A 16250-nucleotide genomic window follows, 5' to 3' on the forward strand; every position below is an offset into this window, starting at 1 on the left:
ATAATAAAATAATATTCTCACATATATAATCTGTTCTTTTATTGCGATTGAATAAAACTTTACACATCCTAGTCTTAAGCTTCATAAAGCTCTATAGAACTGGAAATGAGAAATCAACCAAGCATCTCTCGAATGAAGCCCAAACTGCACTTAAACAATTACTTGGAGACGTCTCTTGGCTTTCCTTCTTTGTTTTTTGATTTCCCGTCATTTAATTTAATTAATTTTAATAATATTATCCTCATGATTTTCTTATGAGGGATAATATTAAATAATTACACTTTAGGTCACATCAAAAGGGGACATTATGCTTTAGTTCTGTTTTACAATTTATGTTCAACACCCTGAGAGTAAAATTGTATTTATTGTAAAAAGTAGCTAAGGTTCTGGTTTTTTTTTTTGTTGTCAAAGGGAGCATGCCCTTCCATTTGAAGAAAGGTTTACTCTCACATGCTGTAAAAATGTTACACTGAAAACTGCAAATTAAAATGCAAACAAGAAGGAAATAACATTTCTTGCACGTTGCTTTTGCATTCTATTTTTAAAAATTCTAAGTGACTGTAATCTGCCAGTTATATAAACTTGTATTGTTTACAGGCTTAATTGGCAGAACAACATCTACAAAGCAATATCATGCTATATCGAATACTGCCTTGCGAATTCTATCAAGTATGAAGCGTGATTGGATGCAGGTAAAGATTTTTTTGTCTGGAAATGCTTTTTAAGATTAGTAGTGTCTCTGAATCCACTTGACATTTCTTTTGATCTTGTTGTGATTATTCTACAATCCTTAGACTGGGAGAAAACCAAGTGGAGTGTGTGGTGCAGCATTGTACATATCTGCCCTCTCACATGGCTTTGGATGCACTAGAGCAGATGTTGTAAGTCAACATTATTATAGTTATTTTGTTACTTCAAAAATATCTGGGTTCATGCATGGTTAAATATTCTCGTCTTCTGTTTTTTTCAACTAGTGAGTGAGACTTTTTAGGTTGTCTTTACATAGTGTCAGCATGTTTTACTCTGTTCCTATATTCTAATAATGGCCTCACACAAGTACAAATTTAAAAAAAAAAAATTTGAAATTCAAACTGTAATATACTACCAACTACTTGGGTTTCTTTTCAGAATATTTTGTTTTCATCAATCCTTCCTTACGTTGTCTTCTCTCTTTAATGATTTATCAGTATATTCATTTTGTAGGATGTGCAAGGAATGTATCTTTATGGCAGGTGTTTTAATTTCCTTGATTTGCAAAGTATTGGCTGAGATAAAAATATCAGACCTATCGTATAAGAATTGGTCTATGGATATGAATCTAAATTAAAGTTACAATTCAGTGGACATCAAATTAATGTGTTATAGACAGAAATTGAACAGTATTAGAGGCAATTTCAATTGGAGACTGAAAGATCCCAAATGGATCCTTTTGCTGTTACTGCTGTAAATTCTTAATTAAACATACTATATTTTTGTAATTTTCCAGTGATCTTATAGAATAGACAGAAGTTGCAGAAAGGGATTGTTTCTTTTTGGGTTTTGAAGTTATAAGTAAAGTAATTGATAAATAGCAACAACTGTGAAATAAACAGTAAACAATGCTCATATGTAAGAACACTTAAGCAATCTGAAAATACTGCAAATCATACCAGGCAAATAACCTAGTTTTGTATTCAGCAAGAATCCATACATTTATTTGGAGATGTTCTCAATCTGGATTGATGCCAGATGGAGGAATATTACTGGCAACGAACAAGGAAGACCAAATAAGCTGAATACAACTCTTCAAGCCAACATACAAACAAGGCATGGTTGCAAAGGAGGCGTGGAAGCGTCTGCAAATCACGTGCCAGCTGAAATAGACCAGCCACCTTGTTGAAACCCCCAATATGCACGCTGAATCTTCAGGCCAAGAAGATGTGTCTTCTACCTCTGACAATCTCTATGCAATCCTGGATAAATCTACTATCAACTCCTACCAAGGGCTACGTCCCAGCAAGCTCAGACCTGGGGTTTGCGTCCCAAACCAAAATCACTCTTCCAGAGCAATTCTCAAATTCGCAAGTTTCAAAATGATCAAAGATGCTATCAATTAGGTTTTCATCTCCTTATAACTCCTTTCCCTTTGCAAGTTGAACCCTAAAGAATAATAAAGCTTGCGCTTTATAATTAAAGTGACACTTTCTCAATTAAGGCGTCAAACTATAAAAAAATATCACTTTATTGTGAATAAATAGCTTCAAGCATCCAAAAAGACTCCGAGAGGTGAGAATCATGTAGCAAAGTTCAAGACCTTTCCAATGAGCTATAACACAGGCATATCAAACCAGATGAAGCCAAAAATCCCTTATTACTCCGAAATGGCTATATACATAGCCTTATTTTAATTTATTTAATCGCTAACTTAGGAAATATTTAAATATATTAAAATATTTCCATAGATCCAATAATAGCCCAAAATAACCAACCAAACATGAATCTGACATTGTCACCTGTCTGTGACTGATGCCGAACAAGATGGCCAACTGGCAGTCCCATCCCTAAAATCTAGGGATGCTCCTAGAAACTAGGAAACACACCCAATCTTCCTGAAATTGAAACCATGGTATGGTCTTGTGGAACCTCAAATATGGAAACTGCCACAACCTCCTAAAAAGTAGGGAATCTGTCTCCAAATCTTTGGAAATGCTCAAAAGCAATCCTGCTATGCTCTGTGGTCCTCCGATAGTCAACCAGTCAACTGGTAGTCCTCTCTAAAAAATAGGACCCCTCCCTAAAATTTAGGAGATGGTCTCAAATGATCCAAAATGGTTCCTAGACACCCCGGAACCAACTCTCAGTCATTCCCTAAAAAATAGGGATCCCTTCTAAAAACTAGGAACTGTCGTCTGAATGTCTGAATTGGCTCACAAAGCCCCTTGCAAGACTTCAAGACTCCTGAATGGGTTCCCTCTTCACTCCATTGACCTACGGGAACCGGATGATAGGCCAATCCCTGCTCAACTGCCTGTCACCTAGGAAGGGGACATTACAGAGACATGTATGCCTGGAGCTCTGATTTCTTTATTCAAATCTCCTTATTTAATAGCTTTGCAATGCTTAAACTCAAAGCTATGAATGTTAGTAAATTAAGGGTTCACCTTGAGAACCAACTTGTCATCCCTTAGGGGAGTGATGACTGCACATCTTGGAAGTAAAACCAAACTTTTGAATAAGATAAAATAGCTTGGAAACTTATATTTACTGTTGGAGTTAGGTTCTTTTTGTGGTACTACTTGTCAACTTTATAGCTACTTGATTGAAGCCAAAAGTTCAGATTTCGACATGCTTTGAAAAGCTTTGATTGTGAACTAGTTTTAATGTCCCTAAAGGTATCCCTACCATCCTTTATCCAAACACTCTCGAGGAAAATTATGCTCAGAAAGGCTCCAAAAAATGTGAAATAAGAAAACATAAAAAATGGAAATTTGAGTTTTTAAACTTTCTAGATTTCTGTTTGGATTGATGTCAAGGATAACTTGAATTGTTCCCTGAATCAGGAAACATAACCATTTCCAAAATGTGAAGAATGTTTTTGTATTGTTAGGTTGGATTTAAGTTGTTAGAAGCATTGTTGGAAAACTTGGACTTGGCAAAACCTCGATAGGTTGAATATTTGACTTAGACTTAGGACTTGGGAAAAAGTGGAAAAAGATAGTTAACGTTTTTGAACATTAAAAAACCTAAATTTGTTACAATCTTCAAAAACATTCAAAAATCTGAATTTCCAAAGGTTATCAATAGTTTTTTTTTGTTCTCGTCAGGGTATCCTCGTTGCCCTAGCCCAACACCCTAACCTTACACTGGTTCAAGGTAGGGGCGAGCTGGGGCCGAGACTAATGCCGGCCACAGGGTAACCAACGCCGCCCCCAAGCGTCCACGATGGGGTGATATCCGGGTAGAGAGTCAAACCCCAGACCTCAGGGAGCATACCCGAGGCTTGTTGGTGTTTGTTTTATCATCTACCAAACATTTGAATAAGATACCCAGAGGTATTCTATCCTCTCTTGAAAAATCACTACTGATTCCAAGGTCTATATGTGCAAACAAGCGACTTTAGTGGGATAGCTACTTGGGTAGTGTTTGCTGAAAATCTCAAGGGGGACTTATGTTAACAAGTGTCTTTGAAGCTTTTGGACTTGGATAGATTTATCAATTTTAGGCTCTCTTTTTTTTTTAGATTTTCCGGGATTTAGAATTTCAAAAAGGGAAAAAGGGATAGGGTTTCAGAAAGCTGATCTAATCCTACAAATTCTAGAGACGGTTTTACTTGGGTGTTCTCAGGAAACCACACTTTGCTTTGCCACACTGAGGACAACTACACAAAGCGGGTGTAATCTTCAACGGGTTGTGCTTATGATAGAAATGTTGGCACGCATAGAGGATAAGCTCATAATAACTTTGCATAGTGAAATGGGAATCATCCATTCACCAAAAGTATGAGCAGAGATACACCGTCAATTAACACTTATCAAATCCTTCATTCAATTCTAACAACATGAAAGCAAAATCTAAATTAACTTTAACTAAGGTGTTAAGGAAATTGAAACCATGCTAATCATTCAAACAACAAAGATTACAAAGCCTTAAGAGAAAGTGCACATGCAATATATTATTTGAAAATGACCTTTATGCAACAATACATCAAAAACCTCACACTCTCCAAATGAGAGGAAGTAGCCTTATATAGTTTTTTAGAAAAATAATGAACTATCGAGATCAAATAGTGATCAATGGCCCAGATTGAAAGTTGCAAACCCTAATTAGGGTTTTCTAGAACTCTATTAGTTTGAAAGAATGAGATCATGACAAGTGGCACAACTGCTATTGTCACTGAGGTGAGTGTCTAGTTTCCCCTTTTGCAGATTCAATGTATCTGGACATGATGAGCCTAACCTCTTCCATAGTGACACTTGGCAAGTTGCTAATCTGGAAGTCGACGATGTCAACATCATCAGTATACGTGGCGAGGATGCCTTCCCACTCAACTACCTGGACAAGAAAGTTCTCGTCAATGAAGAGAAAACTTGCAATCCTTGAAAGATCGCCCTTATCAATCATCCTTGAGTCTTTGAAAAAGATCGATTGAATTCTGGCTCTCAAGTTCTCTGCCGTCTTCTGCTTATCTCTTTGAATTGTCATATGGCCCTCTAGTTGCCTCACACCTTCCAATAGCACAACTCGGTTGGTAGGGTAGGCTGGGAGCTTATAGGGAGATCCTGAATATCCCTGAATTCTGATGTAGGTGAACTTCGGGTATTGAATATACCAATATTCGAATCTGTTGATGAAGTCCATAGACTCTTGAGAGAGTCTCTGATGCAATCCACCTTGCAGTGTCTGTGTGATATGCATCAGAAATGTATCATTTACCCTCTTGAAATGGAACTTTTCTTCCATGTGAAGTTGGGGATAATAGTCATAGACAGGAAACTGATTTTCTTTGTTTCCCACTTCCCCTCTATAGGTGAGGCCTCTGTATCTGTAGGTTCTAGCCAGGAAATAGAACAAGTATGAGCTCATGTAAAAGGTCCTATCCACCTCCAAATTCTTTAGCTGGCTGTCCAAGTTATCACTTATCATTCAAGCCCAATCTATCATCTTGACTCCGCTCATTATTTCATTTATGAGATAATACATCCAAGGCTCAAATGGAGCGCCTTGGGGATTACCCATTATCCTGTTCAACAAGAAAATCATATCTCCAATATCCTCTTTGAAATACGCCCTCACCAAGCTCTTCCTCTATAGTTTGGAGGCACCCTTCCTTGGTTTGTCCAGCTAGGAATATTTGACAATGGCGTCATACTCCTCCAAATGATCTTGATACATGCGATCAACTTCATCCTTGGTTACGTACACGACATTATGATATTCTGGAATTTTGAAAGCTTCCCTTATGGCCTCATTGCTGATGTTTGCCAACACTCTTCCATCTGGTGTGACAATATCCCTACTGACAGGGTTGTAGTGCCTAGCGCACTCAGCTACCAACCATGTGCACTGCATGGTAGGGAGAAAGCCAACAGCATGCATGATACCACTCTTCATAATCTTTCGCGTGGTCAGGGTAGGCACAAGGTTATCTAAACCGAACATCTGCTTCTTGAAGTCCCTCAGATTGATATGTCTGAGGTTAGTATCGCTGATATTCTTCCATTTTGAGATCATTCTCGATTCAGGAGGAGCATCCTTGTCTACTTGGAACTTCAACGTGCTTTGAAATCTCCAACGAATCTGGAAAACTCAGAAAATATAATAAATCTGCACTTTAAAACCAACTTCACCTTTGAATGAATGAGAATAAGGCTAGAAGATAGAAGGAATTTCAAGAAAACTCAAAAAAATTGACGAATCTGCCTTCTACCAGCTAGTTCAACTCCAAAAATCTTCAGATACTTGAGAAGAATGAAGTTGATAAATCAAAATTCCTCAAAAAGTTTGCCCAACCTGCAAGAGATAACCTTGCAACACTTCCAATCTACAAAATTTTCTACCAAATGACCTTCAATCTGCAAAATAATTCTCAATGTTTTCCTTAGCTTACTTAGAAAGTTCAAAGTTTTGTGTGAGAATGAAGAGGTAAAGAATGTATTTGTAATGAAGTTCAAATCTGCAATTAGAAACATGCAGATCTTTTCCAATTCATGTTTCTAATTCATCCTCAGTCCATTTCATCCACAAAGAAAGTTTCCATTTTATATTTCAGTTGCAATGTCATCTTTTTTAAGTTCGACTTCTTCACTTTGCAACTTTCTAATTTGTTTTTCCACTTCATATTCGAACTAGACTCGTAGATTGGCATCTTCCAAAAAGTTTCTAATTTGGAACTCAATCCAAAATTGCCCCAATCTGCAAGTATCCTCTTTCTAATTTTGATTCATGGTTCGAATCTCTCACAAACTCAAGTTTCTATTTTGATTTTCCAGCTCATATTCGAACTTGATCTTCTAATATCTCTTTCTAAAAACTTTCTAATTTGGGATTCAGTTCAAATGCCATGAAGATTTGAATGACATCACCAGAGAATATTCCTTATTCTCAATTCTTTATCAAGTATTGGTTTAATCTTTGACTTAGGCAAACTTTTGACTTCTTTACATATCATACAATAAGTTCGGTTCACATCATGAGTATATATAAGAATTTACATATCAGTATTAACACTTTAGAATTCTTCGTGGAAAAACATGGGCCCAAAACAGTTTTTATTTTGTTATTTTTAGAAACTGTAGGATCCCTTGCTCGTATAGGTGTAGGAAAGACTGATTTCGACACAAAGAATATGGTCAAATAGCTCACATACAAACTCTCAGTTTGCTTGTCTGAGTTTCAGTCTGATACAATGCGTGTTATTGACACCACAGCACCAATAATGCTTGCAAAAATGACCTCTATAATGTTTAAGCTACAAGCACAATGTATGAATAACTTCTATTTAACCCTTCTAATGTATATACATGACTTTCGAAGGAGGAATGTGCATCTACAGCCAAAAGACATTATCACAAACATTTGGCATGCAAACCACTATCACCTTGAATATGGACTTATTATCAAATAATTGGCCTGCAACTAACAAATTAACTAACAGCTGCAAATGCACTATGTATTCCTTCAATTATTCAATAGCTGTTCATAATACATCATACCTGGGAAGTGACCAAATGATCAATTAATGAAGATGCCAAACCAAATGGTGCTGCTGGGTCTGTACGGCCAGCATAGGAAATCGTGCCACTCCAAAATGGTGCCAAATGCCCCCTTGATGGTGCGTTTAGTTTCCCTTCAAGCCTACGCCCCTTCTCCAACAGAAAAACAATTTTTTTGAAGACTCCTAGCATGAAATCATACTATTTCAGGTGGTACGGCTGGCATATGTACGACTGGCTGCAGAATTAGTACGGCTTATTGGAATTGATGCTGATACTTGTAGAAAATACCTTCACCAATGCAATTCTTCTATTCACTGATCAGATTCAGTATTTAGCACAAATTCATCCAATCTTTCACGAGTTAGCACAATCAGAGCTTTTGAGTGAAGCCCTCTCTGAAGACCAAATTCAAAAGATATTTCACTTCCTCAAATGGTTGAACAATGAAGAATTATTTGCTCTCCAATGGCAGAAGGTTGAAACCCTTGACTTCTTCCTCTCAAACAATTTCAATTCAAAATGCACAATAATCAATGAATTGAATCGAATTCATCAAGCAATATATATAATTTCCACAAATGGTTCAATTTTCTCCATAAAGCCATTAATTGCATTTAATGATATTAAATGAATATAACATGTGCACTTTGTCATTTAATAATTGCCTTGATAAATGAGCCCACTTAATTAACTCAAAATGGCCCTATATCATGTTGCCATGACCGTCACTTAAGTTGTGATATAAAGTTATATTATAACTTCATAATATAAGCTTCTAAACCATTATGTTTATTTGGGCCAAATAAACATTAATATCTCCATAATTACTCAATATGAGCGCTGTCTGAACAAGCACCTAAGCTGATGATGCTGCATACGATCACACACCTTACTAAAAATAGTAAGATCCCCCTTTAAGCATCTGTGATTTACTATAAATAGTAAGTAATGCATACAAAGTCCAAATGAAGCCAAACGAAAGCCAAACCTACAAAACTCTGACCACTGGAGAAGCTGCATTTCCCAAAGGACCCTCTATCCAACCTTATTAGCCTACGAGGGTCAAGATGATAGGGACTTTGATACTCACAAAAATGGGGACATTACAGAAACCAAAGTAGGTGTTTGGGGGGAGCGGAGTTGAGGGTAACCATCCCTTGTGGGGGATTGGGGGTAAAGCCCCTTTGCAAGGTTGAGGTGCAGTGGCTTGTGGGGTCCCGTTGTGACCTTTTCACACATCGCCCCATTGCTAACAAGGACCCCCTCTTTTCCCACTTTTTGCGTTGTTAGGTTAGGGTTTTGGCTGCTTAGTGGGCAATTTTGTTTTTCTCGTGCCCGAGTCTCAGAGTTTTGATCATGCTATTTAGGGTTTTTGAGGTCATAGGATCAAGTGCGTGAAAATTGAGATTTTTTTTAATGATCCTAGTTTTGTTCAAGTGTACCGCCCCTTTTTGGAGCGTTAATGTGTTTTTTTAATGTCCTTGTCGATGATTTTAAGTACTAAGGTGTTTTCAGACCCTTTGGAGTTGTTTTCTCGCTCCTAAAGAATTATTCAAGTTGATTTCGCACTTTATCTTGATAGTTTTCCTTGTGTTACGCTCCATTTTTTGATGAATTTGCCCAAGTCCAGTTGAGTTTTATTAAGTTTCAGAGTTTCTAAGTGATTCTGAGTGGAAAAATCATCATTTTCCGGAGTAAAATACATATTCTAAGGGTTAAAAGGTCAAAATTCCATGCTAGAGGTGCTTTTCCCCTCATTCCTGACTACAAATCGTTTTCCCCACTCAAAATCCGAACTGGACATGGATTTCCCCTGAAATCCATACTTGCCTCATTTTTCCACCACTAATAATCCATACTAGGGTCATTTTTTCTATGGAAGCATTAAAATTTGAATAAGTGTCAGGATTTATCTTGACTACCCACGTTTTTCCACCAGGGAGGTATGGACAAGGTTGCTGATCATGTTTGCATTCATTCCACACCTGGGTCGATTTTCCACCAGGAATTTGTGACAAGTTTTTGAGGATTCTTGTTCGGATTTTTATCCAGACTCAGCGATTTTCCACTGAGAGTGCATTTCATAAGTTTGAGTCCCGATTTTCATCGAGATTGAGGTCGTTTTTCCACTAGGGAGTTTTTTTGGTGAATGAAGTGAATTTGGAGTGTGGATTCTTTATCCATACCCAAGTCGATTTTCCCCTGGTCCATTTTATGTGAATTTTGATGAGGGTTTTTGTCCACACTGAAATCGATTTTCCCTTGGGAAAATTTTGGCATTTTAAATGATTTTAATGGGATTTTTTAATCCCTACTTCAATTGATTTTCCCTTATGGCTCAATTTTTGACTTGAAGTGAAATATTTTAATAAATGAGCCCTATTTTAATTGTTTTTAAATGATGTTTGACGATTATTTAAAATTTAAAAACAAAACTAAATAATTTGCAATGAGCATTTAATGTTTTAACCCTTCTAGAAGCAAGTTAGTTTTGCCAGGCAAGTATAAGAGTAAGTTCTGTATCCCGCATTGCTTGTGTGGTAAAAGTGAGGCAGAAGCAAGTATAAGAGAGGAGTCTCCAGCATTATTTTATTGTTAAATTTGCCAGGTGTCTCCATGCAAGGCTATTTTTCTCTCTTGTTGGCGAATTTCGGCGAAGTGTTTGATTGAGGATTTTTTTCTCCTCCATTTTTTCCAGCTTGGCAACCTTTTGGTGGCTGCCATTAACGGCTTAGTGCTACGATTTTCCAAGTTTGGCGCTATATTTGAGTTTGGCGATTTTTGTGAGGATGGCAATTTTTGGTGATTGAAGAACTTTGGCGATTTTCCTTGTCTTCACCATTATTGCTTGTTGTTCCCAGATATTAATTGCAGATTGGAGTTTGATTGAAGACATTTTCAGAATTTCCAAAGTTGGCGCCATAGCTGGAAAAAACAATTTTGATTTAGCAAGTGTTTATGCCATTGTTTGGGTGGATTCTATGCATATTTGGTCTCCTCCATCACTCCCTACTTGCTGATGTGTTGCAGATCTGAGCTTATCCTCCATTGTTGCAGCTGATTTGACCTCCATAGTTGGCTGGAAAATCAATTTTCAGACTTATATCTTGTTTCCAGCTAATTTGTGCCTTAGGCGATTTTATCCGAAGGGCTGATTGGAGGCATTCTCAATCAATTTTCAGAGTTATCTTCCATTGTTGCAGATCTGAAACTCCATTGTAGGGGGCTGTCCTCAGAAAATAAAATTTTCCAGCCACCTACCTACCTTGCGATTTCACTTGGGAAGCATTCTTGCTTTATTCCGGAGTTTATTTCTGAGTATTTTATCATTACCAAGGGTGCTGGTAAGTCTGAAAACTTCATTTCCAGATTTGTCTTCATACTAAGTTTTCAGTTCCAGCCCAACATACATGCTTAGATTTTCTTATGTTTGCCTTAGAAGGTTGATTGTCATAAAACTTGGGCATAACTAGGTGATTGCAACATGTTTTAAGAGTTTAATTTTCAGATTGTCTTCAGATTTTGTTGACCTCCATTGTTGATTGCGGAAGGTGTCCTTAGACATACTTTGTGTGAAAACACAACCTTTCACACCTTTCCTTAGTCACCATTGATCCGGTATACTCCTTTGCACTCTAGTTTACACAATTCCTAAGTATAAGAAGGTGTTAATGAATTTCATTAGGGTTTCATACCCTAATGTTGTCAGATTTCGAATCTAATTGTTAAGATCTACCAAGAGTGTGGACTATTTTCCTGACTTCATGCTCTAATTAGCTTAAAATCTTTAGGAAGTCGGGAATTCTATTAAGAACATTATTTATTTTCCTAAGTTCTAACTTCAAGCTTCGTATAGGTGCGCGATGTCGAAGTCTAGATTTAAGGAAAGACAAGAACAACAAAAGATAGTGGAGACTGGATTCTATCTAAAATCCAAGATGTCATCCAGATGGAAGGACATTACGGATACAAACATGCATTTCCTGAACTTGAACCTGATGCGACAACAAATGTTCGTTGTCGAAAATCAGATTCCTTCCCCAACATATGTTAACATTATGAAGAGGGGTATTTTTTCATGCCGCTGGATTTCCATAGTCCATACAATTCAATGAGCTTATCCTAGAGTGTGCACGATGTTATGATCCTCGCTCGCGAATGATCAAAACTCCTAAGGGCGTTGTTATTGCCTACCTTGTTGAGGATGCGATTGTTGAGGTGTTAGAAATTCCATGTGGAACAGATATGAAGGATGCAACTAAGGATGAATATAAAGAGCAGTACACGAAGAAGATGGATGCGTGTAAGAGTATGATAAACAAAGAGTGGATGATTGAGCCTAGGCTTCATCATTCCAAGGCTCCCAAGACATTCATGTGCACAAACTCCAAAGAGGAATATAGTGACTTAGTATTCCTGCTCAACAGAGTGATGGGGATGCCGCAGGGTGCAATATTCGATGGATGGATGTTCTATTTCATCTAGGATTGTCTTAGAGGGACATTGGTAAATTGGTCTCAAATTATAAGTGACAATCAGGATTTTTATTTGAGGAATGTAGAGTGGTGCAAGTCATTGGCCATGACTTCCTACCTGGTATACCTGCTTGCACGATTCGTTTCATACAAAGGATTGATATGTAGAGGTGAAGTCGAGAATGGACAAGGACAATTCAGGAGTCATGAGTGCTATCCCCAGCTGAACATGTATAGAATTGACGATTATAAGAGAGTAAATGATGTATTCACCATGTACATCATGGGGACGCTGCAAGGCGGAATCCACAGAAGATTGTCCAAGGAGGTGTTGATGTGTCTTTTGTACACGACCAAACACAGAATAAAATACCAAGGTATCTTATCCTCTCTTGAACAAAGTTTCCCCGACTGTTGAAGATCTCGCAGAAGGATCAATCGAAGTATCTCCAAGGTTCTGATTGTAGGTTCTCTACGTGTGGATAAGTTCTTGCGGTATGATGTGATTTTGCTAGAATCAAAAGGGGACTTACATTCGATGACCTGAGCATCTTATTTGCTTTGGATATCACTAGAACGTGGGTCTTTACTGATCCTTGATTTTAAAAAAAAGGGAAAAGGATAAGGGTTGGAGAAGGATCTAATTCTAACACTAAAAATGTAGGAGCAATGGATGACCTTTGATGAAACTTTAACTAAGTCTTGCTTTGACATGCTAGGATCATCTCCACAAGGTTAGTGCGATCTTCTAAGGAAAGCTTTATGATGTTCAGATCACCGCTACAAGCATAGACACCGTCAGGTTGATGCATATCAATGAAGAAGCGATAATTGAAATTAAGCTTAAGCTGAATGATTCTAGTTGACTACACAAGGCAAGTTTGCAATCAACAAACTGCTAGTAGTATGGATATACAAATTTCACCATTGATCATACAAATTTCTTCCATTCATCTAATAACATGAAATTAAATTTGAGAAGTATAATGACCATGCAAATTGTAGAATCGACACATAGAATTCACCATTCCTTCAATGGAGTTTACATGTCTTTTGCAACAATCTCTTGGCAACGATCTTTGCCTTCTCTTTCTACTCTACTCTAAAATGCTAGCTACTATTGAACTACTAATTATTGACTATCTCTCTTTTGCTAACTCCTAACTATTCTCTGACTATCAACCTTTACAAATGAAGAGCTAGAGCTTTATATAGAGAGCCCTTTACAAATTGACGCTCTGATTGACTTAGAATCAATGGCTAGGATTACAAGATGAAAACCCTAATGAGGGTTTGTTATAACAAGCACCTCAGCAAATGACAAAATTACATTCAATGAGTGTGGACCAATAGGAAGGGGTAGGTACACCGAAGTTTGTGTCGTCCCCGATGAGTCAGGTACATTGAATCTAGACATGCTGAGGTGGACCAATCCGACTGGAGGAAAAGTGACTGGGATGCCACCTTTTTTGATGTTTGTATCTTGGTTGATCCTCCTCTGTCCTTGATGCGATGAATGATGCATTCCTTGATCTTCTATGTGCTTGATGAGGCTTCCTTACTGTCAAGTTTTCTTTCTCCGATAGCATACCTCGCCTTGAAGTGTTAGTAGGTTCATTCTTCTCTGTCATCATGTGGGTCTTTTGTGTGGTAGAATGGAGTCTTTTGAGGCTAGCTTGGAACTCTTCGAACTCTTGAAGTCTTCCAACGCTTCAAAACTCCTTGAGTCCTCCTTTATGCATCTGGAACATCCTTGATGGTGATGGGCTTAGAATAGGCCGTCCTTGTCCTGGCCTGATTTTCTTCAACCTGCAAAACAAACCAAAAGGTGATTAAGTACACATAATAAAGTCATTCTAACATAGCATTTCCTTTCATATCTTTGACAAGAAGGCATTAGAATGAAATTTGCTCAAGATCCTCCCTAGGGATAGGCCCTATAAGAATTTTTCTTTGGATGCTGTGGAAGGTCAAGAGCAAAATTTGCATTTTAGCTTAAATTTCATTATCTCCTTGCCTTGAACTTTTCTTGACCTTTGAATCGTTATCTCCTCAAGACATCATTGATTTGACCTCCAAAAAGACCAAAAAAGAGGATTTCGCTTTGGACCCTGGCCAAGGACAGGACCTATAAGGAATTTCACTCTGTACCCTTTGGAAGGGTCAAGAGCGAAATTCACATTTTAGGACAAAATCTTCACATTTTGTGACCACAATTTGCTCAAATGCATGTCTAAGGATGCCCTTAATCTCAATCAACACTAGGTTTGATGTAAAATTGGAGAAAAATGGAGTTTTTAAGGATTTCGCTCTTGACCCTTTGGAAGGGTCAGGAGCGAAATTCTTGATCAGGCTTAAATTCTAACATTTTTCTACTCCAAAATACCTCCTAAGACAAGCACATGCTAGCCTTCTCTCCACCAAGTCCTAGGAATCCATCTCTTAATCTCAATCATGGGCAAACTAGGTGATTTTAGGAATTTCGTCCTGCAAAATTCTTGATTTGCTTGTTTTCTTTCACCTAGATCTATTCTTCATACCTCACTTTCCTTTGACTCTCTTTTTTGGATCCCCCTCTCACGAAGACAACACTTGTTTGACCTCAAACTTGCTTGAAAGGAGAATTTCGCTAAAAATCATGGCCAGGGACATGACCTATTTAGGATTTCGCTCTGAACTCTTTGGAAGGGTCAGGACCGAAATTCTAGTTTTAGGTCAAAATCTTCATCATTGGTGGCCACAATCCATTCAAAGGCATGCCTAGGGGTCTTTCCAAGCTCAATCCACCCTGATCCACACTTGGCTTGACACAAAAATGGAAGGAAAAGAGGGATTTTGGGAATTTCGCTCTGGACCCTTTGGAAGGGTTAGGAGCGAAATTCATGTTCTAGGCTTGACTCTTCATTCCTTCAACTCCAATCCACCTCAAAAGGCAAAGACACATCATTTCTCTTCCAATTACGCCCAAGGGACAAGGTTGGTAGTCTAAGCGAGGAAGCAAATGAGGCTTATGAAGAATTTCGCTTTGGACCCTTTGGAAGGGTCAGGAGCGAAATTCACAATCTTGGACAAGATCCTCACTTTTCAATGCTTTCATGTTGGTTTTTATAACTAGGTAGAAAATAAAAGTTGAATTTGTTTGTCTTAATTAAGGTAAAGAGCGGATTCCAATTGCCTAAGGCAACATTGGAATCCGCCCTTAAGGGCTGGGCCCTTCTCACGCGCCACTCTCCTATAGGGCCGACCCTATATCTCATGCCTCATAATATGCCTCTCACCTAAGTGAAACCTGTTAAGGAAAAGGTAATTAATAAATTATATATTTATTGCAAGCCGACCTTGAGAGAAAGGTATATATATGTGTACTTCAAGATGAAATAATTCAATTCATTATTACATTATCACTTAGCAAACCTATCCTATGAACGAACTTCTTTGGTGATCAGCGAAGTATAATCAGGGGTTAGCGAACTGCATTTAGAGGGCAGCGAACCTTGTCAAGACACAACGAACTCTCTTGCAGGACTGCAAACTGGTCTGTAGAAGGCAGCGAACATCATCTAAGGGTTAGTACATCAACCTTGTAGACAGCAGCCTCAATCTGCCTTCCTCCTTGTCACAACAACAGTTGAATTGCAGATAAGTTCATAATTGCTATCTGCCCTAGGGTTCTGTGTATATTTATTGATAGCTTCATGTGTTGAAGCTCATTGTAAACTCTGTTGATTATAGCCTAATCTAGATAATTTGATTGCTGGGCTTTTCCTCTAAGAGGGAGGTTTTCCCAAGGTACATGTGTGTTATGTGCATAATTTACTTAGCATTCTGATTTTCATTCTACATTGCTAATTTGATTACTTAAATTCAACATTTCAATCACTTCCTAAGGCAAGAACATATCAATCTACCCCCACTATGTCCAAGGAACAAGGCTTTTAGTGCAAAAGGTGTCTTCTAAGAATTTCGCTCTGGACACTTTGGAAGGGTCAGGAGCAAAATTCACATTCTTGGTTGATTTCACACGTCTTTCATCCAATCCATCTTTAAATTCGATCAAACTCACCTTCCTCTCGCCACATTC

At 37.9% G+C, this 16250-nt stretch overlaps 1 protein-coding gene across 1 annotated transcript in view; it reads left to right on the forward strand.

The window, feature by feature from the left end:
• The first annotated feature begins 548 nt into the window (after positions 1–548).
• The window catches only part of LOC131052438 (transcription factor IIIB 60 kDa subunit), a 98090-nt gene continuing 82388 nt past the window's right edge, over positions 549–16250 (forward strand). The window contains exons 1-2 of the mRNA XM_059207823.1: positions 549–692; positions 795–881. Coding sequence (XP_059063806.1) covers positions 672–692; positions 795–881 — 108 coding nt within the window. The 5' untranslated portion in view covers positions 549–671. The remainder of the gene's footprint in view (positions 693–794; positions 882–16250) is intronic.

Source organism: Cryptomeria japonica, chromosome 7 (genome assembly GCF_030272615.1).
Source record: "Cryptomeria japonica chromosome 7, Sugi_1.0, whole genome shotgun sequence".
In the NCBI taxonomy this organism is placed as follows: domain Eukaryota; kingdom Viridiplantae; phylum Streptophyta; class Pinopsida; order Cupressales; family Cupressaceae; genus Cryptomeria; species Cryptomeria japonica.